Raw genomic sequence first — 24,199 nt, 5'->3', positions numbered from 1 at the left:
TGTGAGTTGCATAGTACATATAAAATAAATAGTTGTTTTAAATTTTAGAACACGCCATGTCATCATCAGATGTTTCTTTAATTTACCCTGCCTCTCAGTTTACAAAAGTTGTGTTGAGAAATGTTTGAAAAGACTGTTGTGCAACAAGCAACCCTATTTATATCTGAAAAAAATCTCGATATATCAATAATCGTGAATATATTGATGTGTAAAAAAAAAGGCATCAGTCCCAAACCTAGTATGTGTGTATGTATACACTCACTGAGCTCTTTATTAGGAACACTATGGTCCTAATAAAGTGCCTGACATGTTCTGCTGTTGTAGTCCATTTGCCTCCGGGTTTGACGTGTTGTGCATTCTGAGACGTTATTCTGCTCACTACAACTGTACAGAGTGGTTACCTGAGTTACCGTAGCCTTTCATATATATATTTCATATATATCATATATAGCAATATAATTGCAAACAAAGCCTTCCACAATACAGTATGAACACAGAAATGCTCTAAAATATCAACAATTCAAGTCACATCAAATGTTTCCCAAAGTGGGAGTTTGACTAATTGAAAGAACTAGTCCCCACATAGGTTACATATTCATTGCAAATGGCACTAAATCTCTGAAACTGTCATCCTCCACAATATTAATCTGCCAGTAGACTGTGGCTATCTGCTTTGTTACTGCAATCGTGAAGCTGCATTCAGCACTTATGAAGCACGTTTAATACAACCTTTTAAGTCGAGGCACAAGCTGAATAGTCGGTTAATGATAATTCATTGCAATAATTGACCGAATAGTCAAATAATTGTTCTAATAATCGTTAGATTAGTCGATAATCAAAATAATCGTTAGTTGCAGCCCTAGCCAGCAGATGCAGTGTGATGCTCTGGGCAGTGTTCTGCTGGGAAACCTTGGGTCCTGGCATTCATGTGGATGTTACTTTGACACGTACCACCTACCTAAAGATTGTTGCAGACCACATACACCCCTTCATGGCAACGGTATTCCCTGATGGCAGTGGCCTCTTTCAGCAGGATAATGCACCCTGCCACACTGCAAAAATTGCTTGGGTATGGTTTGAGGAACATGACAAAGAGTTCAAGGTGTTGACTTGGTCTCCAAATTCCCCAGATCTCAATCCGATTGAGCATCTATGGGATGTGCTGGACCAACTGATGCCAGATAGCACAGGACACCTTCAGAGGTCTTTTGGAGTCCATGCCTCTACGGGTCAAAGCTGTTTTGGCGGCACGAGGGGGACCTACATGATATTAGGCAGTTGGTTTTTAATGTTGCGGCTGATCTGTGTGTGTGTGTGTGTGTGTGTGTGTGTGTGTGTGTGTGTGTGTGTGTGTGTGTGTGTGTGTGTGTGTGTGTGTATATCAGAATCAGCTTTATTGCAAAGTATGCTTAGAGGAATTTGTCTTGGTGACAGGAGCTTCCAGTGCACAAAAATACAATACAGCAACAAGACAGAGAAAATTAAATACAATAAAAAAATTGAATATGGAAACGCTCATTCAGCATGCCAGCGACCCAACCCCCCCCCCCCCCCCCAAGGGACAGACAAGGGAACGTTGATGCCACGGTCCTAATAAGGTAAGCACGCAACCTGGCAAGGTGCCATGACCGTAACATCACTGGAGGGCACAAGGTGGCAAATCACCCTCACAGAACACGAAACAAGACAGACAGGGGACGATGATGTCATGGTCCTCATTGGACAAAACCCAACCTGACCGGTTGACAGAACCATGACATCCCTGGAGAGCACACGGCGGTGACGTGCACACGGTGGTCCAAACAACTGGACCCGTGCGCTCACACAAATGGGAAACACAAAGGCTGCCACGGTCCTGTCAGGTATAACCTAAACCTGACCGTGACATTAAAGGAATAGTTCACCCAAAAATGAAAATTTGCTGATAATTTGCTCACCCTCAGGCCATCCAAGATGTAGAGTTTCTTTCTTCATTTAAACAATGCAAGTGAATGGACTCCATTTTTTAACGGTCCAAAATGCATATTTAGGGTGCATCAAAATAATCCACACAACTCCAGTCGACAAATAAACAACTTCTGAACCCAAACGATTATTTTTAGAAACAAAATACTTAAATACTTTTTTAACTACAAATGTTCACTTCCATACATCTCTGTGACGCATGCTTATGAGAGGGATGACGTAAGCTCGTTGGTAAGGTCATGCGTCACGTGGAGGAGGCAGGAAGCACGTCACTGTTTACAAGAGAAGGAGAGCTGTACAAAAGTTTAATTGTCTTTGCTGTATATTTGTATTTGTATTGTTCAAAATGGTCATTTGGTGTTTGTATCCCGGATGCTTCAACCTTCAGAAACCTCAAAGAAAATGCACGCCGGGAAAAATATTAACTTTTCATCAGTTGCCTATACATGATCATGAGCGATTTGAAGCTCTGGCTTATTGCGCTGAACCTGGATATCAGTACACACCTACATTCTCTCAAATATTGGAGGTGTGCAGTGAATATTTTACCCCTGAGGATTTCAGACCATTGAAAGAAACAAAAGCTCGATATCTGAATTCTTCGGCTGTGCCCATGCTGTTTTTCCAGCGAACTCGGATATGTGTGAACTTTCTCATTGTCACGCCTCCCTCGGGCTCTGCACCTCCCTCAGTGCTCCGCTCCTCATCATCCGATTTCTATTTCACCACACCTGCACTCAATTCACTCGCTCATCACTGCCTGCATAAATAACTCGCCTTCACGCCACTTCACTGTCAAGTCTCACACAAACAAGTTTGACCGCGCTGCTCTCACGCAGTGTTTATTTACCTGTCTGTATTTGCTCTTGATCTTCATCGTTATCTGTTTAGTGGTTACTCTGCTGTTTTGCCTGTTACCTCTTCTTCGGTTTGTGAAGCTTCTCTTCTGTGTGATATCACCTGTACCAGTGATCTCACTGTGTAAACCCTGTGAATCTCAGTAAACGCTCTCGCACTTGGTTTCACTAACTACAACTTGCGTGGCTTGAATTCCTGACAGTCATATAGCCTATATATTTCTGCTAAATAAAAAGCACAAGTAAATAACGCAGTGGCATTGCTCCAAAATAAAGGATGGTTATTTACTGCAGTAATGTTTTTTTTATATTATTATTTGGAAATTATTTATTTTAATTAAATTTTGTATCGTTTTGAATTTGTTTTGGTTGGTGAACGGCACTTGGTCTGTGCAAGTTTCTCTTGTGAGCAATGGCACGCTTCCTGCCGCTGCCTCCACGTGACTCGTGACCTTACCAATGAGCTTACGTCATCCCTCTCATGATCGTGCGTCACAGAGGTGTACAGAAGCAAACATTTGTTTCTAGAAATAATCGTTTGGGTTCAGAAGAACTTTATTTGTCGACTGGAGTCATGTGGATTATTTTGATGCACCCTAAATATGCATTTTGGACCGTCAAATTTAGTACATTCACTTGAATTGTTTAAAGGAGGAGGCCTGAGATGAAATCATAAAAATCTTAAATTCTGTTTTGTTGAAGAAACTCAGATACATCTTGGATGGCCTGAGGGTGAGTAAATTATCAGCAAATTTTCATTTTTTTGGTGAACTATTCCTTTAACAAGTTGGAATGTAAAAAAAAAAAAAACATGCATTACAATTAAATGCTTGTATACTGAAATAGTTTTCTGAATGTGATCTGCAAGGTTCAGGTAAGGGATGTGCAAATTTGACTAGTCGGTGATAAGGAAGATGTATAATTAGGCTCCGTTATGTTCACGTGACCCCGATCAGAGGCGTTTCAGAGGGAAATGTGGATGCTAAACTTTTTGCAGAGGTTTTTGCCATGCTAGATGTTATTCACTGTTAAGCACAGCAGTTATCATCACACAAAAACGCTCCAAGAAGTTGCGTCTCTTTATTAATTTGAGAAATGCGTCTCCCATTTAAACCACCACCACTATAAATATTATTGTCAGTAATAGTGCTGCAACTAATGATTATTTTGACAATCGACTAATCTAACGATTATTAGAATGATTATTCGACTATTCAGGCGATTATTGCAATGATTATTCATTAGCTCTTAACCAACTGTTCAGCTCGTGCCTTGACTTAAAAGGTTGTATTAAACATGGTTACTAACAATAAAGAGGATAGTCATCTTTTAAAAATACCTCTAAATTACATTCACAAAAAAAAATCCCTGTTATCCCCGGTTTTCTTCATGATAAAATACACACTGCAACGCACACATTATTATATATATATATATATATATATATATATATATATATAAATATATATACACACACACACACACACTGTATTTTGCTTCAATATGTCGCGAGTCACGCGCGCCAGAGTGTGTATCAGCAGCGTGGTTTCAATATCTTCCCTCTTAGATCGGGTCACTTCACGCTACTCGTACACCCACACAGAGAAAAGCCAGTTTTGGAGTTTGTACTTATTTACATGACCTGCTTCCTTATTTGAACTTTAATAATGGAAGCATTAAAGATATAACACCGAGGCGTTTCCTTTGAAAACGCTCTGACGTGCAAGTTTTTCTTAAGCGGAACGGCTCCGCATTATTTAACAAAGAGAGTGCTTCTGTTTACACTTATTTTGTATTTTTGTATAATTCCTCATACTTTGCGATCTATATCACCTTAAGCTGTTTGGAAAGTTTGGAGTGCGTCTGTGAGCTGTGTAATTCTTCCTCTCCTCAATCAGGCGCAAGCTGCGGCGCTTCTCTCGCGCACCATCATTAGAGTTTAATGTGATCTCATGTTACTTTAAATAAGATCAAACGACTATTCGACAATGAAAATTTTTTTTTTTTTTTTACTGTCGACCTTGTCTATAACGTCGACTAATTGTTTCAGCCCTAGTTAGTAGTCTACCCAACTAATCGACTAGTAAGTTGTTGGACAATTAGTCGACCACCCTGGCACATCCCTAATATAATATGAGCTATCACTGTTTGAAATTACATATCAGCTACACATTTTAACACAAATTATTAACAAGTTGGAATGTAAAAAATAAAGCAGAATTACATGTATAACATTCAAACGCTTGTATCGTGAAAATTCATAGCTGCCTGAATGTGATATGCAAGGTCCAGTTTACCCCCGTGGTTGTTGGAAAACAAACAGTTACAGTGATGGCAAAACACCAAGCTTTTTCACATAAGCCCCTTTCACACAGAGATCCCGGGATTCAAAAAAAAGTCGTTCCGGCAACTGTTCTGGGACTGCAAAATGTATTCATTCACACTTTACTGTAATCTGTGCTCGCATTCACACACATCCTTGTACAATCCCGTAAATACAAAAGTGACATCATGGTGTGACGTCTAATGCACAGCATCTTGAGTTGACTGATAACCGCGTCTTTTTCTCTCAAGAAGCGTGCTCTTTCATCCTCTTGTTAACCAATAAGCTGCGTACGGTACAACTAAACTGATGGTTAATTTCATCGTCTGTGCAAATCTCATAGCCAATTTTATTAATTTATTGTGGGAGTTAGGCCTACTTTTATGAATAGCTCAAGATAATTTTTGTAAACTGAAATGCCTCCCAAGGACAATAAAAATTGAAAGTGATAATAGTTAACAAACAAACAAAATTCAAGTTATCAAGGTGCATTGCAATATTATTAATATTAAATAATCAAAAATTATGTAAACAAACATTTCAGTTATACTGCCGTGCAACAGTTAATTTGTGCATTCGATTCAGTAATCGCGTTTGTAATTTAGTTTGATTCTAAACGGGTCTACCTTCCTAAAAATAAAAACCAATTAGCTTACACCAAGGTAAAACTTTTTTTTTTTTGTTTTTTTCAAGACATTAGCATTTATTATAATCATAAATGATTAGGCTATTCACTCGCCATTTTATTTATTGGTGTTTTTCTTTTTTGCACTAGCATTGCCAATTTTTTTGTATTCCTTATGCATTTTTTAAATTTTACAAATAAAACATATTAGTAACATACACATTGTATGGTAACTGTTGCCCTGCGATTTAGCATTGAGAAGCATCGAGGCAAATCCTTTCGATCATGATTTCTACAAGCAGTAAAATTGAAAATAAAAGCTAGATTTGGTACAGAAATGTATTAATTGGAACCTAAAACATTTTCTGTATCGTAATGTTCTTGTCCTTTTAGGGTTAAGAATATAAATGTATGAACAAACAGTTGGACTGTCGTAAGGCTGCGAGTGCTGTGGCGAGTACTTGTAATGACCCAATATAGCATTTTAAAACCTGGTAAAAGTGTACTGTCTGGTTGTGTTTCTTATGTGTAATTAATTAGCCTCTACATATCGTATTTTCACTTGCATTCATCTTCACAAATTCCATGGGATTCTCACGGAGATTGTACTTCAGGTGTAGAATGTTCCCTGCATGACACGGCACTTTTTTTCATCATAATTTACAAACTGGGTAACTATCATCAACATTTTAAATACCCAAAGTATTCTTAAATCAGGGACTTAAAGAGGGGGAAATAAAGTTCAAGCCCCGAAATTTGGTGCGCTGCGCCCTGAATGAAAAACAAATGTATTTTATCACGTCAGGTTTGTGATGCTCTAAATGTAGCCGATTGTTTCTTCATTTAACTGATATTAACAATTGAAGTGTTAATTCCTTTACTTGGATTAAAAAAAAAAGAAAAAATCCTGACACTCTCAATGCCTTGAATGAAAAAAAAAAAATGGCAACGGCATTTGACAGCCATATGTTTTGTTTTTTTTAAAATAGCGGTACACAGTGAATCTGTTGAATCTCTGTTCTGCATACAAATTTTCTCCTTCGCATGATAAATATGCCATCTACGACACACCCTTCACGGTATTGGCTCTGCTTTTGTTCAAATAGACATGTTCCGGGATTGATCCTGGCAATGTAACCCTAACCTGGGATAAAACATTTTGGCATTCCGGCACAGGCATGCATTAACACAGAAGGCTCCCTGGCATTGATCCCGGCAATATCCCGAATCAGAGCTCAGTGTGAATGAGGTTATAGTTAATATAGCTGTGGCCTCACACCATCACTTCTGGGAGATAATACTTTCTGTGCTCTCACACGTAATCCATTTTGATCGACAATTCTCAGTTGCTTTAATACAAACAGGAAGTTAGATGACAAAAGCCGGAAGAGCGGAGAGCTAAAAAGAGGCTGGGCTGAATGAGGTCAATAAGTTGGTCACATTTCCTGTTGGACTTCAGTACTATATCTAATGTTGGTTTTTGAATCTGTTATGTTGCTGCATTATGTACAGTTGAAGTCAGAAGTTTACATACACTTAGGTTGAAGTCATTAAAACTCATTTTTGAACCACTCCACGGATTTCATATTGGCAAACTATAGCTTTAGTCATTTAAGACATTTACTTCGTGCATGACATGAGTAATTTTTCCAACAATTGTTTACAGACAGATTGTTTCACTTTTAATTGATTATATCACAATTCCAGTAGGTCAGAAGTTTACATACACTAAGTTAACTGTGCCTTTAAATGATGTCAAGCCTTTAGACAATTAGCTTCTGATAGGCTAACCGAAGTCAATTGGAGATGTACCTGTGGATGTATTTTAAGGCCTACCTTCAAACTCAGTGCCTCTTTGCTTGACATCATGGGAAAATCAAAAGAAATCAGCAAAGACCTCAGAACAAAAAAACTGTGGACCTCCACAAGTCTGGATTATCCTTGGGAGCGATTTCCAAACACCTGAAGGTACCACGATCATCTGTACAAACAATAGTACGCAAGTATAAACACCATGGGACCACACAGCCATCATACTTCTCGGGAAGTAGACGCATTCTGTCTCCTAGAGATGAGCGTAGTTTGGTGCAAAAAGTGTAAATCAATCTCAGAACAACAGCAAAGGACTTTGTGAAGATGCTAGAGGAAACAGATAGACTAGTATTTATATCAACATTAAAACAAGTCCTGTATCGATATAACCTGAAAGGCTGCTCAGCAAGGAAGAAGCCACTGCTCCAAAACCGCCATAAAAAAAGACAGACTACAGATTGCAAGTGCACATGGGGACAAAGATCTTACTTTTTGGAGAAATGTCCTCTGGTCTGATGAAACAAAAATGTAACTGTTTGGCCATAATGACCATCGTTATGTTTTGAGGAAAAAGGGTGAGGCTTGCAAGCCAAAGCACACCATCCTAACCATGAAGGATGGGGGTGGCAGCATCATGTTGTGGGGGTGCTTTGCTGCAGGAGGGACTGGTGCACTTCACAAAATAGATGGCATCATAAGGATTATGTGGATATATTGAAGCATCATCTCAAGACATCAGCTAGGAAGTTAAAGCTTAGTCGCAAGTGGGTCATCCAAATGGACAATGACCCCAAGCATACCTCCAAAGTTGTAGCAAATTGGCTAAAGGACAACAAAGTCGAGGTATTGGAGTGGCCATCACAAAGCCCTGCCCTCAATCCGATAGAAAATTTGTGGGCAGAACTGAAAAAGCTTGTGCAAGCAAGGAGGCCTACAAACCTGACTCTGTTACACCAGTTCTGTTTGAAGGAATGGGCCAAAATTCAAGCAACTTATTGTGAGAAGCTTGTGGAAGGCTACCCAAAAAGTTTGACCCATGTTAAACAATTTAAAGGCAATGCTACCAAATACTAACAAAGTGTATGTAAACTTCTTACCCACTTGGAATGTGATGAAAGAAATAAAAGCTGAAATAAATCATTCTCTCTATTTTAAAAATGTGAAATGTCAGGATAATAGTAAAGTAGTGATCCTAACTGACCTAAGACAGCGAATGTTTTCTACGATAAAATGTCAGGACTTGTGAAAAACTGAGTTTAAATTTATTTGGCTAAGGTGCATGTAAACTTCTGACTTCAGCTGTATTTGAGTTTGAATTGAGGTCAGTCGACTTTTTTCCCCAGTCAACAGGACAACAGATCTCGTTCACTCTTACACTTGTGTAAAACATTGCCTCTATTGTTTACAGTACATTTCATGATTAACCCAGCTGTGGAAATCATTGCTTCAGTTAAAGGCATGCACCTGACTTTGAGTAGCAATGCTGATTCTTAGCACAGCCTGAAAATGCGAAGCAGTCCGCCTCTCGGACAGAATACAGATGTTAAATGTCAATGGATAACATTTGCATATAGTCTTGCTGTGTACTGGATTATGGGATTATCGGATATAAATTATGATGGGTAGATAATTTCATTGTACAATGCAGACATTTTTCCACCCCTTTAATTAATTTTTAATGTAAAAATGCATTATAGTACCATGTTTCAGCCAGTAGCATGTATTTATGGAGGCTTCTTTTGATGAGCACTGTCAGAATAAAACTAGTGAAACATTAACCAGTGTCTATGGTTGTACTGTACCCAGTAGATGATTTGTTTACTGCATACATTTATGGTTAATGTGATTTGTCTCAGGTGTTACATCAGACATTTCCCCAGCACACATTCCTGATGAATGGGCTTATTCATGGTGTCAAGGTAAGACAATGATTCTTGCCCTTTCAGTTAGTCTCTCTCTTTCCCTCCCTTTCTGATGTGAGAAGAGATAAGACTGTGATTGTACGGTTGCCATGTTTATTCATGATAAACTCTGGTCACACAGTGATGCCACTAAATCACATGACCGTGGTACAGAATGTACCATTTGAACCAGGCCTGATTATTAGTCCCATACTACTGCATGGGCATTAACCTCTTCAACTCTGGGGCATTTTTGGGCTGCCGCATGCAATTTTTCACTCAAATTCACCATTCCCACATACTGTGGTCCAATTGCCAAAAATTGATGTAATTTTTTTTTCAGAACCTATATACACACACACACATACACACCGATCACCCACAATATTAAAACAACCTGCCTAATATTGTGTAGGTCCCCCTCATGCCGCCAAAACAGTGCCAACCCGCATCTCAGAATAGCATTCTGAGATGCTATTCTTCTCACCACAGTTGTACAGAGCAGTTATGAGTTACCGTAGACTTTGTCAGTACATACCGGTCTGGCCATTCTATGACCTCTCTCATCAACAAGGCATTTTCGTCCACAGGACTGCCACTCACTGTTTGAAAACTGGATGTTTTTTTTTTTTTTGGCACCATTCGGAGTAAATTCTAGAGACTGTTGTGTGAAAATCCCAGGAGATCAGCAGTTACAGAAATACTCAAACCAGCCCATATGGCACCAACAATCATCCATGCGATTTATATAATCGGCCAATTATGTGGCAGCAGTGCATAAAATCATTCAGATATTGGTCGGGAGCTTCAGTTAATGTTCACATCAACCATCAGAATGGGGAAAATATTTGATCTCAGTGATTTGGACTGTGGCATGATTGTTGGTGCCATATTGACCTGTGAGTATTTCTGTACTTGCTGATCTCCTGTGATTTTCATGCACAACAGTCTCTAGAATTTATGGCAGTTCTGTGGACTGAAATGCCTTGTTGATGAGAGAGATCAACAGAGAAATATTTCTCTCTAGCACTGAATGCTATTTATTCTGCTCCGCGTGTATACACGTATACTTACACAATCACTTAGCCAGGTCTCAGATAACTAGTGCAAAGATTCAGAGCTAGGTCCGGATTAAATTTTCCTTTGGTCCGGATCAGTACCGGAGTCCGCCTATTGAGTACTCCTGCACTAGATGGCAGCAAGTACTAGAAAAAAAATTTCCTCTGTCACCTTCCATCACAAAATGCCAGTCTGAAATGTAGGTGGCGCTCTAATGCATTTTAGCTCTCACAGATATGCTCATCCATAGACATTCAGTCTAATTTTCAGTTCATGCACCACCCCCATTGCTTTATCTAGGTGTCATTAGAAAACTGAGATCCTCTCCTTTGCAATGATATATAACATTTTATTATCAATATTCGATAATGTATATTTCCAATTATTTGTTTGGCATGCTATTCCTTATGGGTGACTTATTTGATCTGGACATCTAAGATATAACATTGAATTATTCACACAAGCAAGCTCGCAGACAAGTAAAAATGGCTCATTTTTAAGAAAACTAGATATAAAATACAGCAGCAGTGATCAGCGCATAAGAGATGTTTGTATTTGATAAAGAAATCATATTTCACTTTCTGATTCTTTTGAACATCTTTTAAACTGCGGTATTAGGGCAACAAAATAAACTGTACAGTCGCATTCCTGAGAATTAAAGCTTTCGTTTGATATTTGTCTAAGTGCTATTTGAAAGACTTTAATCATAATTAATATTTCTAACACATAGGTGACACTGATTTGCGACGCAAATGTTTTCAGGCCTTATTTTGTTATTTTATGTAACATAAATGCAGAAGTGATGGTTATCTATGAAAAGTTCAGATTAAATTTTTTCAGCAATGCCACATATGACTTTGGTATTCAGAGACTTGAACATTTTGAGCGTAAACTTTTTCTGCGACATAGCGCCCCCCTTTTGGACCTGCCAGCGGGTCTGCAGAGTTGAAGAGATTAACCATCTTTTGTCTCTTTATTCACTCCCTTTTCCTCCTTTCTCTATGTTCCAGGGCCTGCTGTCTTTCCTGAGTGCTCCATTAATCGGTGCTCTGTCAGATGTGTGGGGCCGGAAGTCTTTTCTGCTCCTCACAGTATTCTTCACCTGCGCTCCCATCCCTCTCATGAAGATCAGCCCATGGTTAGTTTCCTGCATGAAGACAAATGGAGACCAGATGCAGTGATGCACCTACTCTACATCACACATTTGCCTCACATTTAAAATAAAAAAAAAATTAAAATAAAAAGCCGTACATTAATGTGAATTTTGCACTTGATTTTAAGTCATTTTGGTAAGAAAGCATCTAAGAACATGAATATGCAATGGACTGATATTTGATGACATTTCCGCTTTAATTTAGCAGGATCATTTAATGTGTGTGTATACTGCAGTGGAGTTTCTAATACAGCTGTTTAGAGAATGACAGTTAATTTGGCACCTTCCTCACTTTTTGAGTGTCGTTATCCAGTTCTCACTTTTTTTTTACCTCTTAAGAAAAGTCATGGAAACGTAATAGTGGATTTTTATTTTCTTGTGCTGTTAGAGCAAATGGGAATGCTTCTATAACATTTTCTAATGACTCTCATTTAACTCTATAAGCCAGCTGTGCCGTCTAACCCTGTTATAATTAACTTCCATAAACTTCTAGTGATCTTTCCCTTTTTTTCGGGTTGGTGATCTCATCCATCTCTCTTATCCTGCAGGTGGTACTTTGCAGTGATCTCCATGTCCGGCGTCTTTGCGGTCACATTCTCCGTGATCTTTGCATATGTGGCCGATATTACCCAGGAGCATGAAAGGAGCACAGCGTATGGCCTGGTGAGCACAGGAACATGACTCATGACATCCGTTTGTGCTGTAACCTACTTCACAGCTACTGTAAAAGTAGTTGCACTTTTTGAACGTGTCAGTGGAGACTGGTTTCCTGTCATTTTGACAACCACTTGCGGTTTCCTTTTTGACCCTGCAAATATGAAATTAGGGTGTTAAATGCATTGACAAATTTGTCATGTTTTCCCATGTGGTCAACACAGCTGAATGATTCATTACAAGACTGCTACAGAAATTAAGACTTGTAATGATGCCGGGCCTGGGTAGCTCAGCGAGAACTGACTCTGACTACCACCCCTGGACTTGCGAGTTCAAATCCAGGGCATGCTGAGTGACTCCAGCCAGGTCTCCTAAGCAACCAAATTGGCCCGGTTGCAAGGGAGGGTAGAATCACATGGGGTATCCTCTTCGTGGTCGTGATTAGGGGTTCTCACTCTCAATGGGGCGCGTGGTAAATTGTGCGTGGATCACGGAGAGTAGCATGAGCCTCCACATGCTGTGAGTCTCCGGTGTCATGCACAGTGAGCCACGTGATAAGATGCGTGGATTGACTGTCTCAGACGCGGAGGCAACTGAGACTTGTCCTCCGCCACCTGGATTGAGGTGCGTAATCATGCCACCACAAGGACCTACTAAGTAGTGGGAATTGGGCATTCCAATTGGGAGAAAAAGGGGATAGATAAATAAAGACTTGTAATGATGCCAGTGGGGCCACATAGACCAAATGCGTTCTTAGCATCTTACAAACATGTCGCTCCTGCGTGCGATGCTGCAGTTACAACAGCTAGACGCAGCAAAACAGTCAGACATCCATCTACCGCATGTTTACTTAGATAAACAATTGAAAAAGACTGAGGATGGACACTCATTCATTCAGTGTGAACAGCCCTTAACCTCGGTTCTCTCCCAAAGGTGTCGGCCACTTTTGCAGCCAGTCTGGTGACGAGCCCAGCGATTGGTGCATACCTGTCTGTGGCGTATGGAGATACTTTGGTGGTGATCCTGGCCACAGCCATAGCCCTGCTGGACATCTGTTTTATCCTGGTGGCAGTTCCCGAGTCCCTGCCTGAGAAGATGAGACCGGCCTCCTGGGGAGCCCCCATTTCCTGGGAGCAGGCCGATCCCTTTGCAGTCAGTCACTAACACCCATTGTCTTATGATGATGTTGATGGAATCTGATTGGGGGTCTCATGACACTAACCCTTACTTTTAAGAGAGAAAAAAACTGCAGAGTGCACCTTAAGGCTACTTCCACATTAATCTGGATACATTTGAAAATTGCATTTTCATTTTTGTAATGCTCTTCATCCTAACTGCTGTTTTCAAGTGTTTTCCAAAAGGTGCTCGTCCACACACAAAAATGTTTGAAAATGCTTAAATCCCCTTACTGCGCATGCAAAAAAATTACCATTCCGTGTAAAGTCTGAATTTCAATTGTCCACGTGTTTTGTTGCCAGACAGCAATTCTGAGTAAACTTCCTGTCGCCTTTGAAAGAATGCAATGTGAAGGTTGTACAAAGTAACATTTATCTTTAACAATGCAATCAAAGTGATCATAAAACTGCCTCCAGAGGCTTGTACAGTGGGCAATATGCATGACTCCAGCCAGGTCTCCTAAGCAACCAAATTGGCCCGGTTGCTAGGGAGGGTAGAGTCACATGGGGTAACCTCCTCGTGGTCGCTATAATGTGTGGTTCTCACTCTCGGTGGGGTGCGTGGTGAGTTGTGCATGGATGCCGTGGCGTATAGCAAAATTCTTGAAAAAATAACCATCCAATAACCACAATATACATAATGATCTCTCGTGTATTTTATTTTATAAATATTACACCCATTGGGCACATAAAATGTCCTGGAAAATTGTGCCTTAAAGTGTGGGAACCCTGATTGGCCACCATCTTGATTTGTATTGTGTTGAATGGATCACATGACTGCGTCACATGACTACAAATGCGTCAATGTTTTCAGATATCTCCGTTTCCCTGTCCACACTGCAATATGAAGATGCGTTTTCAAATTGATCCACTTGAGTGTTTTCAAAAAGCTCAGTTTTTGCTGTCAAAAACTCTGTGTGGATGGAAGGCCAAAACGTAGAGAAAAAGATGCATTTTCATACAAAAACATATTCGTATGGATGTGGCCTAAGTTTGATAGTTGGTCATTGTGTATAACAAATTTTTTTTTGCAGAAATGGAAAACAGTAAGCTGGACAGTAGGAATTAGAAAAATAAAAGTTAGATGTCACTTATTAAATGAATAATTGTTTTGCTATACTGCTGCCCATTCTGTTTCTTCCCTTTTCTCTCTGTGTCATGTCTCACGCTTTCTCTGTCTCTCTTTCATACACACAGTCTTTGCGTAAGGTAGGTCAGGACTCCACGGTCCTCCTGATCTGCATCACAGTCTTCCTGTCCTACCTGCCTGAGGCTGGACAGTATTCCAGTTTCTTCCTTTATCTTAGACAGGTACAGTGCCTGCCTACAAATCGACACAGCATATAGACATACTAAAACACCAGACAAATTGACAAACTTGAACTCAGTTTACTGAAATGGCATGATATATCTCTGAGGTTGCTGCTACTCGCTGTAGGTAGCATGAAAATACGGTGACTTGATGTTTATGCAAACACAAAAACCTTGCTGTAGCTTAAGCATATATCCCAAAGTGAGTCATGTATACCTGAGTCATTCTTGACATAAAATAGGATCTGTTTCCTCACCCTTCTAGTAAACAGTTAGAAATACACATGGCTCTGCTTGAGATAGTTATATGACTTTCACGCACACATCTTCTGCTGTTAAATTTAAGCACAGCAGTCTTAGTCTTTTGGAAAGCAGTTTTACTGCTTTTCAAAGCATAGCATCGTATGGTTTTGTGAGGCACATGATCAAAATACAACTGGTCGGATTTACCTGAATCTGATTATTTGAGTTCTTAGAAACATGTAGTTCATGTCGGGCTTTTTTTTCTACTATCATATTGAAAATAACTGGAAATTACGCTGACCTAATATAGGTTACAGCATGAACAGGTGTGTGTCATTATCATTGCCAGGGGCAACGCTGGTTCCGGCATGGACGGCTTTCCACACTTTTTCAATGTCAAAATACGTTCTACTATCCCAGTTTGTTCATTGACAACCCTAAGTAAGCCATTAGTGGGTTTACCATCCCCAAAAGTATAAACACTGAGCCTTCCTGGCACTATGAAAAGATGTTAATATTTTGAGCGGCCCATTCAGCTCCACATATCCCATTCTAGCTCAATCTATAGCGTGTTTGGAGCGTAGCTACGTGATCAATCATGGCAGACATGTACAGAGGTAAATAAATTTAGCTTTGCCTACAGATGTTAAAGCCAAAATTTGAAGACTTGCTGAAAGACACAGATAGGAGTAAAACCAGAGTGAACATTGGCGTTGCATTTACAAGGTGGAGGATACACACACAAACACACCACCAGTGATAAGATCGCTTTGGCAAACAGGAGCGCCAATAACGAAATCGTCATGTAGGTAGCTAATACACCGCCACCTCCCCCATTAACAACAGCGATCTTGCCTAGGGCACCAAAATGGTCAGGAACGGCACTGTCGTTAAGCTTACTAGTTACCAGAAGAACCATCGCACACCCAGTTCAATCCAGAGATGTTACTGGACAACCTGATTCCTCTGCCATGCTTTGTCCGGTGTGTATATGATATAGTGGTCTTGTTCATTACGACGTTAAACGTTTATCACCTTTTAACTATGGCATATTTGTTCATTGGGAATCAGAAAGTGCGAAGGGAGTGATGAATCGAAGGGATGTTGGCAAAGGTTGTTGGAAAACACTATTTTTGTAATTCCATTTGGTGCCACTTGTAGCGCAGAAATTACATACTTCACCTTTAAACCATCCAATCAGATTAGAGCTTGCAATTTTGAGAAAGCTCTTGCTATTTTTGAATAAAATATGCATCAAAATTTATCTTTGCCCACCAGAAATGATGCAGCTTAACTAGTGATAAAATATGCATGTTGCATGTTACTAGACATACAGACTAGGTTAATATTCCATTGTCTGTGTTATAAAATGTATTGGTAAATCACACAAAAAACTTCAAACTGTGTCACTAGATAGGAGGAGGAGGAACTAGGGACAGTAAAAACGCTTATTGTTGATGCTGGTTAATGCCCTAGAAGCAGCAATATGTACTCTGATTTGTTCACCTTATCTGCCTGGGTGTCCTTGTTTTCCCAGGTAGACATTTACAGGACATTTTTAGTTTCACACTTTAAACTACTCATTTGTTTTGCCAGGTCATAGGATTTACATCAGAAACAGTTGCTGCCTTCATTGCAGTGGTGGGAATCCTCTCCATCTTGGCTCAGGTTTGTTTTCAGGCCTGGCTTATCCCTTTCATTGTAAGTTTGTACTGCCTGACTTTGAGTAGCACAGCGTGCATTTGTTTGTACTAATCAGCCCACTGTGTGATTGCGCTAGACGTAACGTTTTAAATAGACACACATGAAGATTTGTAGACTAATGGTTCATCTCTCCATGCAGACGGTTGTCCTGGGAATCCTGATGCGTTCCATTGGAAATAAGAACACTATCTTGTTAGGCCTCGGCTTTCAGATCCTACAGCTGGCCTGGTATGGCTTTGGTTCCCAGCCCTGGTGAGTTATAGCAACACATTGACTGGAAACTCAATAGAGGGCAGCAAACTCTTGATTACAAATCCCAGTTTACTGTTTGTTGTTATTTGGATCATTGAACTTTTACTTGAGTTCAATGCTTACTGTAGTGTATTGCAATGTTTTTAGCTTGTGTTATGAAAGGATAATTCACTGAAAAATTATATTCTGTCATTTATTCTCCCTCATGTTTTTCAAGGCCTGTATAACTTTGTTTCCTCCATGAATGGTTTAGACTCTGTCACCATGATTTTTTTCCTTAACATAAGTGTATGGTGACTGAGGTTAATATTCTGCAGATCATTTCATTTTGTGTCACTTAGAAGGAAGAAAGACATTGGTTTTAAATGTCGTGAGAGTCAATAAATGATGGAATGTTTCATTTTTGGTTGAAATATCCCTTAAAGCTCATCATTGACTGCTTTTGTGGTTGTATAGTAGATGTGTTGAAACATACTTAAGGAAAAGGGGAGTAAAGCAAGGAAATGAATGGATGTCACCAAAATATAAGCTGTTATATCCTGCTTGTGTAACTTGTTCATGCAATTGCATGCATTAAGTTATCTAATGCCTCTTGGCTAGAACTCATAAAGGCACGCAAACATGACCTCTGCCATGTGTATTTTGGATCAGTGTATGTTCCCGAAGCTATTGCATCAGTTACACATGTATGCAAACCAGTGCTGAGATTGAACAGCAGTTTTACATTTTGTTTACTGTGATTAAAAATGGAGGCTTTGGGTTCAGTCAGTAACAGTGTATCAGTTATTTTCCTGTAACCTCTTGCCTGAATGAGGGTGATGACACATGATGCCAAAGAGATATTAACATCACAAAAAACAAAAGCTGCCAAACAACCCTGAATCCATTAAAAACACTTGTTGACTCAAGACTTGAGTCAAACAGAGCCTTTCCATAGACAAGGCAACATGTGTGTGAGTTTTAATGGTTTCTCTGTCTTTAAGGATGATGTGGGCTGCTGGAGCTGTGGCTGCCATGTCCAGCATCACCTTCCCAGCGATCAGTGCCATTGTGTCCCGCAACGCTGACCCTGACCAACAGGGTGAGAAATGCAACCACAGCACAGCCACTCATTGATAACACTGTCCTTTATTTCTTGAAGGTGGTGTAAGGGTTGTATCTTGCCAAAACCATATGCCTTGGAATGTAATGCACAAGTTGCATGGACTACTTTTATGATGCTTCTGAATCCTTTTTTTAAGCTTTAAAATGAGGCACTATCCACTGCCATTGTATTGAAAAGACGGACCACAATATTCGTTAAGTAAATAGTTCACCCCAAAATTTTCTCATTTACTCACCCTCATGCCATCCCAGATGTGTATGACTTTATTTCTTCTGCAGAACACAAGTAAGATTTTTAGAAGTATATCTCAGCTCTGTAGGTCCATACAATGCAAGTGAATGGTGACCAGAACTTAAAAGGGCAGCATAAAAGTAATCCATATGACTTCACTGGTTAAATACATGTCTTCAGAAGTGATATGATAGGTGTGGTTGAAAAACGGATCAATAATTAAGTCCTTTGGTGAAAAGCTTACCAAAAAGTTACCTGTTCACTTAATGAATGGCAAGAATATATACTCTGTAATGGGTCTAATTTCATCTCACCTCTCTCTCTTTCTCTCAGGTGTGGTGCAGGGGATGATCACAGGTATCCGAGGACTATGTAATGGCCTGGGTCCAGCACTCTATGGTTTTGTCTTCTACCTGTTTCATGTTGAGCTCAGTGAAATGGATCCTGCTGAGAGCACAGAGAAGGGTGCCAAACCCAACATGGCCAACCCCACAGATGAGGTGAGTGATCTCTTCACTCTGCCCGATTCATGCCGCCACTCTCTGTATTGTGGTCACTAGTGGGAATCCTACTGCTGGTCACTCTAAACATTATTGGTGGACTGCACAACTGGCTAAATGTTATTTTATGTTATCAGTAATAGTGTAATATCCATGATGTACAAAAAAATTCAAAGATGAAGTTATGATGTTTATTCATCTACAAAAACAATACTGGGCCATATGAGCTGTGAAACTATTAGAACAGACTGTTAATTAGTAATTATAATAGTAACTTAAACATATAGGCCTAACTATAATTAATTGTTTACATGCATAATTTGTACTATTTACAAGTTTTAATGTAAAGCAGTCCCACTTTATATTAGTTGTCTTCAACTACTATGTACTTACATTAAAATACATACAATACAATGTACTTATTGTTTAACTACATGTTGTTCTGCAAAATTCTCACAAGATTCACATTTGCTGCAGCTGAGGTTGAGCTACGGGTGGGGTTAGGGTTTAGATTAGGGCAGGCGTACTTAATTAAACTTCCAAGAGGTCCAGTCTCTACATTTCCTTCCCAGCAAAGGTCTGGATAGTAATACATGGTGTCAGTTGTTATATGGCTATGAAATGATGTATCTTTTTTTAAATCGTGTTTTATAACTTGCCACGTAGGCAGCAATAGTACTTTGTAAAAAAAAAAAACAAAAAAAAAAAAAAACTAATATATATATATATATATATATTCCTAAACAGTCAAAATAGTCTCTTCAAAATTGGGCAGGGATAAGGACATTGGGGGGCCCAGAGACAGCCAAAGTAGTGGGGTCTGAGAGATCTTTTTTACCAAAAGATTCAATTATTTCATCAAGACTTCAGTCAAGGGCACATGGATGTGAATATTAAAAGATAAGATCAACAGTTCATTTTGAAGCTGAATGACAGCAGCACAGTTTTTGTGTTTAAATATTTATATATACATGTATGTATGGGACACAGGAGGCCTATTGACAGATAAAAAACACTGTATGTGGGTTCAGAGATATCCCCTGAGAGAACATTTATAAAAACGTAAAAGTCTGAATTGACCATTTTTATATTTTCTTTTAAAGTGGAAAATCTATTAACAACAAACAATTTACAAAACATTAAAATACTGTTTGCATAAGTATAAATAGATGTCATCATGGATGGCAAGGAAAGCCTAATTTTCCAAAAAATGTGAACACAGATCTGTTTGTTTATAATGAAAGGCTCCTAGAATGTGGATTAATACATTTAAATTTAGATGGGGAAAAAACTTTATATTCTAAAGGCGGCACATTAACATTTATGATGTAAATGATTTTGATGTTAAAGTAACCACACCTGGAACTTGTACGTACAGTAAATTAGGCTTCATGCAGCGCCTCATGTTTATAATGGAGAGAGAGGCAACACGCGTGGAGTGGGAATAAAGCGTGCCGCGCTGAACGTGCTTTATTCCCGCTCCAGAGAGAGAGAGAGAGATTTCTCTCCAGCGATGAACGCACTTTATTCCCGCTCCGCCCACATATACACTTATGAAACAATCACTTAGCCAGGTGTCAGATAACTAGCACAAAGATTTAGAGCTGGATTGAAATGTACAGATGTAATTAAAGGAATATTCCAGGTTCAGTACAATTAAGCTCAGTTGACAGCATTTCTGGCATAAGGTTGATTACTTCAAAAAATTAATTTCAACTCTTCCCTCGAGGTTACAGTGAGGCACTTACAATGGAAGTGAATGGGGCCAATTTTTGGTGGGTTTAAAAGCAGACGTTTGAAGCTTATAATTTTATAAAAGCACTTACATTAATTCTTCTGTTAAAACTCAAGTATTATTTGAGCTGTAAAGTTCTTTAAATCGTCATTTTTAAGTTTTTTTTTTTTTTTTTTTTTTTAGGGAATTGGGCATTCCAAGTTGGTGAGAAAAGGGGAGGAAAAAAAATTAAAAGTGGGTCCCTTTATAACAAGTGTTAAGTCGTTACTTTATCTTTAAGACTACCAGCAGTCCAGCATTTTGTTTTGGCTGAGCACATAGGATTCACACGGCTTCTTTATTATAATAAAAAATTTATTTTTGTTGTTTTTCAATAACTGACTGTAAAGAACAGAAAAGGGGTATTTAAAGAGACATTATCAGTGACATGAATCTCGTCACTAAATGGAATGAATCAAACCAAAGTTTTACCCAGCCCTAATCTGTATTATTTTATTTTAAGTCATTATTTATTTATTTTTTATAGGTTGAACAAAGCTAAATCCAGTTGTTTTTGTGTACCCCCTAGAACCTGCATGCCTGCTCCCGGTTGGGAACGACTGTTATAAAACACCTTTGAATTCTTACTCGTACTCATGCATACACCCAAAAATCTATTTGTATCTTTTTCCTCTGTCTCTCTGTGTGCTATCAGAGTTCCATCATACCTGGCCCTCCCTTCCTGTTTGGAGCATGCTCGGTGTTGCTCTCCCTGCTGGTTGCTCTCTTCATCCCAGAGCACAACGCCCTCAACCTGCGGCCCGGCAGCTACAAGAAGCACAACAACGGTGTGCAGAGCCACTTACACAGTTCACAGGGTGGCCCCTGCGAGGGCAAGGAGCCTCTGCTAGAGGATAGCAGCGTATAACCTCACTGACGAGGGGGTGGGCATAGACCCCAAACCCCCTCACACTCACCACCCCACCTCCCAGGTGCACATGAGCAGTGCACCTTTTGCAGAGTCTTAGGGATGATGTCACCACCCCCTTCTTGTTACCCCACAGCTTGGAGAAGGCCTGCCAGGTTGGCTGCTTTCCAGATGCTACAGAACATGGTACCTGTAGATGGGCTGTGGGTACGTGGGGGACTGGTGCACATATTACACGTGTGGGACTGGGCCAACAGGGAGCTGCCCTTTGCCTTGTGGAACAGGAAGTGAAGCTAAGGACATTTTGCCTTGCACAAGTGAGGGAAATGCAAGCTGACACAGCTCTGTGCTGAAAAGGACTTGAAGGTTTTCCTCATTTTAACTTTGTGTGTGTGTGTGTGTGTGTGTGTGTGTGTGTGTGTTTTCTCTTTCAGAATTTCAATGTAAATGTTCCTTGTCCAAAGAAACCTGGTAACTGAAACAGTAGGGAACTTGTCTGTTGTGACATGTTACAGACTAACTTTTGATGTGCTACTTTCTACTGGTTGATCTTGTTTTGTAATTAATAAGAGTGAAAGAGACGCTTCTAGAGAGAGTGTGTTTTCTTTTCACAGCTGTGGAGTGCCTCAAACTGCACCCTTAAAGGGATAGTTCATCCAAAAATTCTGTTATCGTTTAGTCACCCTCATGTCTATCCAAACACATTTGACTTTCTAGTGTGGAATACAGAAAGAGTTGGCTATCAGAGGGTCCAAGCTGTCCTGTCCTTGTTCACCATTCACTTTCATTGTATAATGATGGAAGAAAGTCATGGTTTAGAATGACATTAGGTTGAGTAAATTAAGAGTTCATTTTTGGGTGAAATATCCCTTAAAGGAAATGTAACGAAGAAAGAGGGTCGTCGAAATTATCATTAAACAAAATCATTGCTGTTGTATCATACTCCTTTAACCTATCATTCTTGTTCTTTTACATCAAATGAAATCATTTCATATGGCATATGTGAGGTGGCCAAGTTTTATGTGGAGGAAGTAAAAGTTGCCTCTAAGTGACTTTTTATTGCTATTACTATTCCCAAATGAAGTCCACGCTTTGAGAAGCGTAAGTAATTGTATTGCTCCTGTTGGAGCCTGTGAATATTAAGTTCTGGTTTATCGTCCGCCTCACCTTAAGCCCTCCCTGTGAAAGTCAGCACTGCCACGTTACAACAGGCTAGCAGGGTTCTGTTCTCATTACAAGCTTACAGACAGTCATCAAGTCATACCTAGTTTTCATATTAACGCAAGCACTGATGTAAGTGGAATAGCTAAAATGTGATTGGATGAGTGTCACTAGATTCAGTGAATTAATATCACACATGCTGCTATTTTAGGATTACAAGGTTACAAGTTCTGTGGTATTATACTAGATTCTAAATGTGGTATTTCAGTTAGATCCAAGCATTTTCAAGTATGTCGTTGTAATTTTAGACCCCTTAATTTTGTGGCTGGTTTCTGTTTGCGGTACGCTTTGAGGAAAAAAACGTTTAATACTTTATCAGATCTAAACATGACTGTTTGATTTTCCTGTGTAAAGCCTCAAGTGCATTCAGATCACAGTTGATTTAGATTTTTTTTTTTTTTTTAGGTGCCATACCTATGACTTTTATTTCTGTGTGTTTTTATTTGTTTGTGTGTTTCTCTCTTGTTTTTCTTTTTTAAACTGCAATCCACAAGGGTCTTCTAGAGAATCCACAGGCTTAGTCAAAATAATTTGTTTTTAAACTAACTTTTTGGACTATTTATGTTCCCTTGCAACATTGCAAACAATGTAAATGTTATTTAAAATGGACTGAAATGGTTTTCCTTCATGTTCCTTAACACTTCTCTACATTGATCCATATGGCCAAACTTTAATGGAGTTTTTTTGTAATATATCCTAGTGAGGAATGGAGAGAATGGTTATGATCCTGTTTTGTATATGCATAAATGTTCTGACTCTCACTAGCCACTAACTTGCGAAGAAAAAAAAGCCAATTAATTTGTGCCTAAAATGTGCTCTAAAAGAATAGAACCAGTATATGTGAATAGTAAACCGGCTGTAAATATTAGAAACTAATGAGAAACTATTTATTAAAAGTTTATTGATATTGAAGTCATTTTGTGTTTTTCCTCTCAAAAATCATTATATAATTTGGTGATGGCTTGTTTGTAATGTTGTCTGCTTATATTGAAAAAGATTCTCTTTTAAAGGGATAGTTCATCCAAAAATAAAAATTATCTCTTCATTTACTCACCCTAATGCCATCCCAGATATGTATGACTTTTTCTTCTGCTGAACTTAAACTAAGATTTTTAGAAGAATATTTCAGCTCTGAAGGTCCATGCAGTGCAAGTGAATGGTGACTAAAATGTTGAAGCTCCAAAAGGACAAAGTCAGCATAAAAGTAATCCATACGACTCCAGTGGTTAAATCTATATATTCAGAAGCGATATGATAGGTGTGGGTGAGAAAAAGATCAATATTTAAGTGCTTTTTTACCATAAATGTCCACTTTCATGTTCACATTATTCTTTTGATTGGTTTTTGGTGATTCACATTCTTTGCATATCGCCACCTACTGGGCAGGGAGGAGAATTTGTAGTAAAAAAAAAATACGCTTCTAAATACATGGATTTAACCACTGGAGTCATATGGATTACATTTAT

The 24,199-nt window shown here is 39.1% G+C and overlaps 1 protein-coding gene across 3 annotated transcripts in view; it reads left to right on the top strand.

Moving 5' to 3' along the window:
* LOC127441988 (hippocampus abundant transcript 1 protein-like) overlaps nucleotides 1–23,649 on the top strand; it is a 28,079-nt gene extending 4,430 nt beyond the window's left edge. For 2 of the 3 annotated variants that reach the window (XM_051699606.1, XM_051699605.1), the window contains exons 3-12: nucleotides 9,439–9,501; nucleotides 11,553–11,680; nucleotides 12,244–12,358; nucleotides 13,283–13,501; nucleotides 14,722–14,835; nucleotides 16,675–16,746; nucleotides 16,922–17,034; nucleotides 18,018–18,115; nucleotides 18,704–18,870; nucleotides 21,300–23,649. In XM_051699606.1, coding sequence (XP_051555566.1) covers nucleotides 9,439–9,501; nucleotides 11,553–11,680; nucleotides 12,244–12,358; nucleotides 13,283–13,501; nucleotides 14,722–14,835; nucleotides 16,675–16,746; nucleotides 16,922–17,034; nucleotides 18,018–18,115; nucleotides 18,704–18,870; nucleotides 21,300–21,512 — 1,302 coding nt within the window. In that variant the 3' untranslated portion in view covers nucleotides 21,513–23,649. Of the gene's footprint in view, nucleotides 1–9,438; nucleotides 9,502–11,552; nucleotides 11,681–12,243; nucleotides 12,359–13,282; nucleotides 13,502–14,721; nucleotides 14,836–16,674; nucleotides 16,747–16,921; nucleotides 17,035–18,017; nucleotides 18,116–18,703; nucleotides 18,871–21,173 lie in introns of all 3 variants that reach the window. The other variant, XM_051699607.1, reaches the window with a different exon arrangement.
* Nucleotides 23,650–24,199: the final 550 nt, after the last annotated feature.

Source organism: Myxocyprinus asiaticus, chromosome 6, assembly GCF_019703515.2.
Source record: "Myxocyprinus asiaticus isolate MX2 ecotype Aquarium Trade chromosome 6, UBuf_Myxa_2, whole genome shotgun sequence".
NCBI lineage: Eukaryota > Metazoa > Chordata > Actinopteri > Cypriniformes > Catostomidae > Myxocyprinus > Myxocyprinus asiaticus.
The sequence above is the reverse complement of the archived record's forward strand: the minus strand, read 5'-3'. Positions and strand labels throughout refer to the sequence as shown.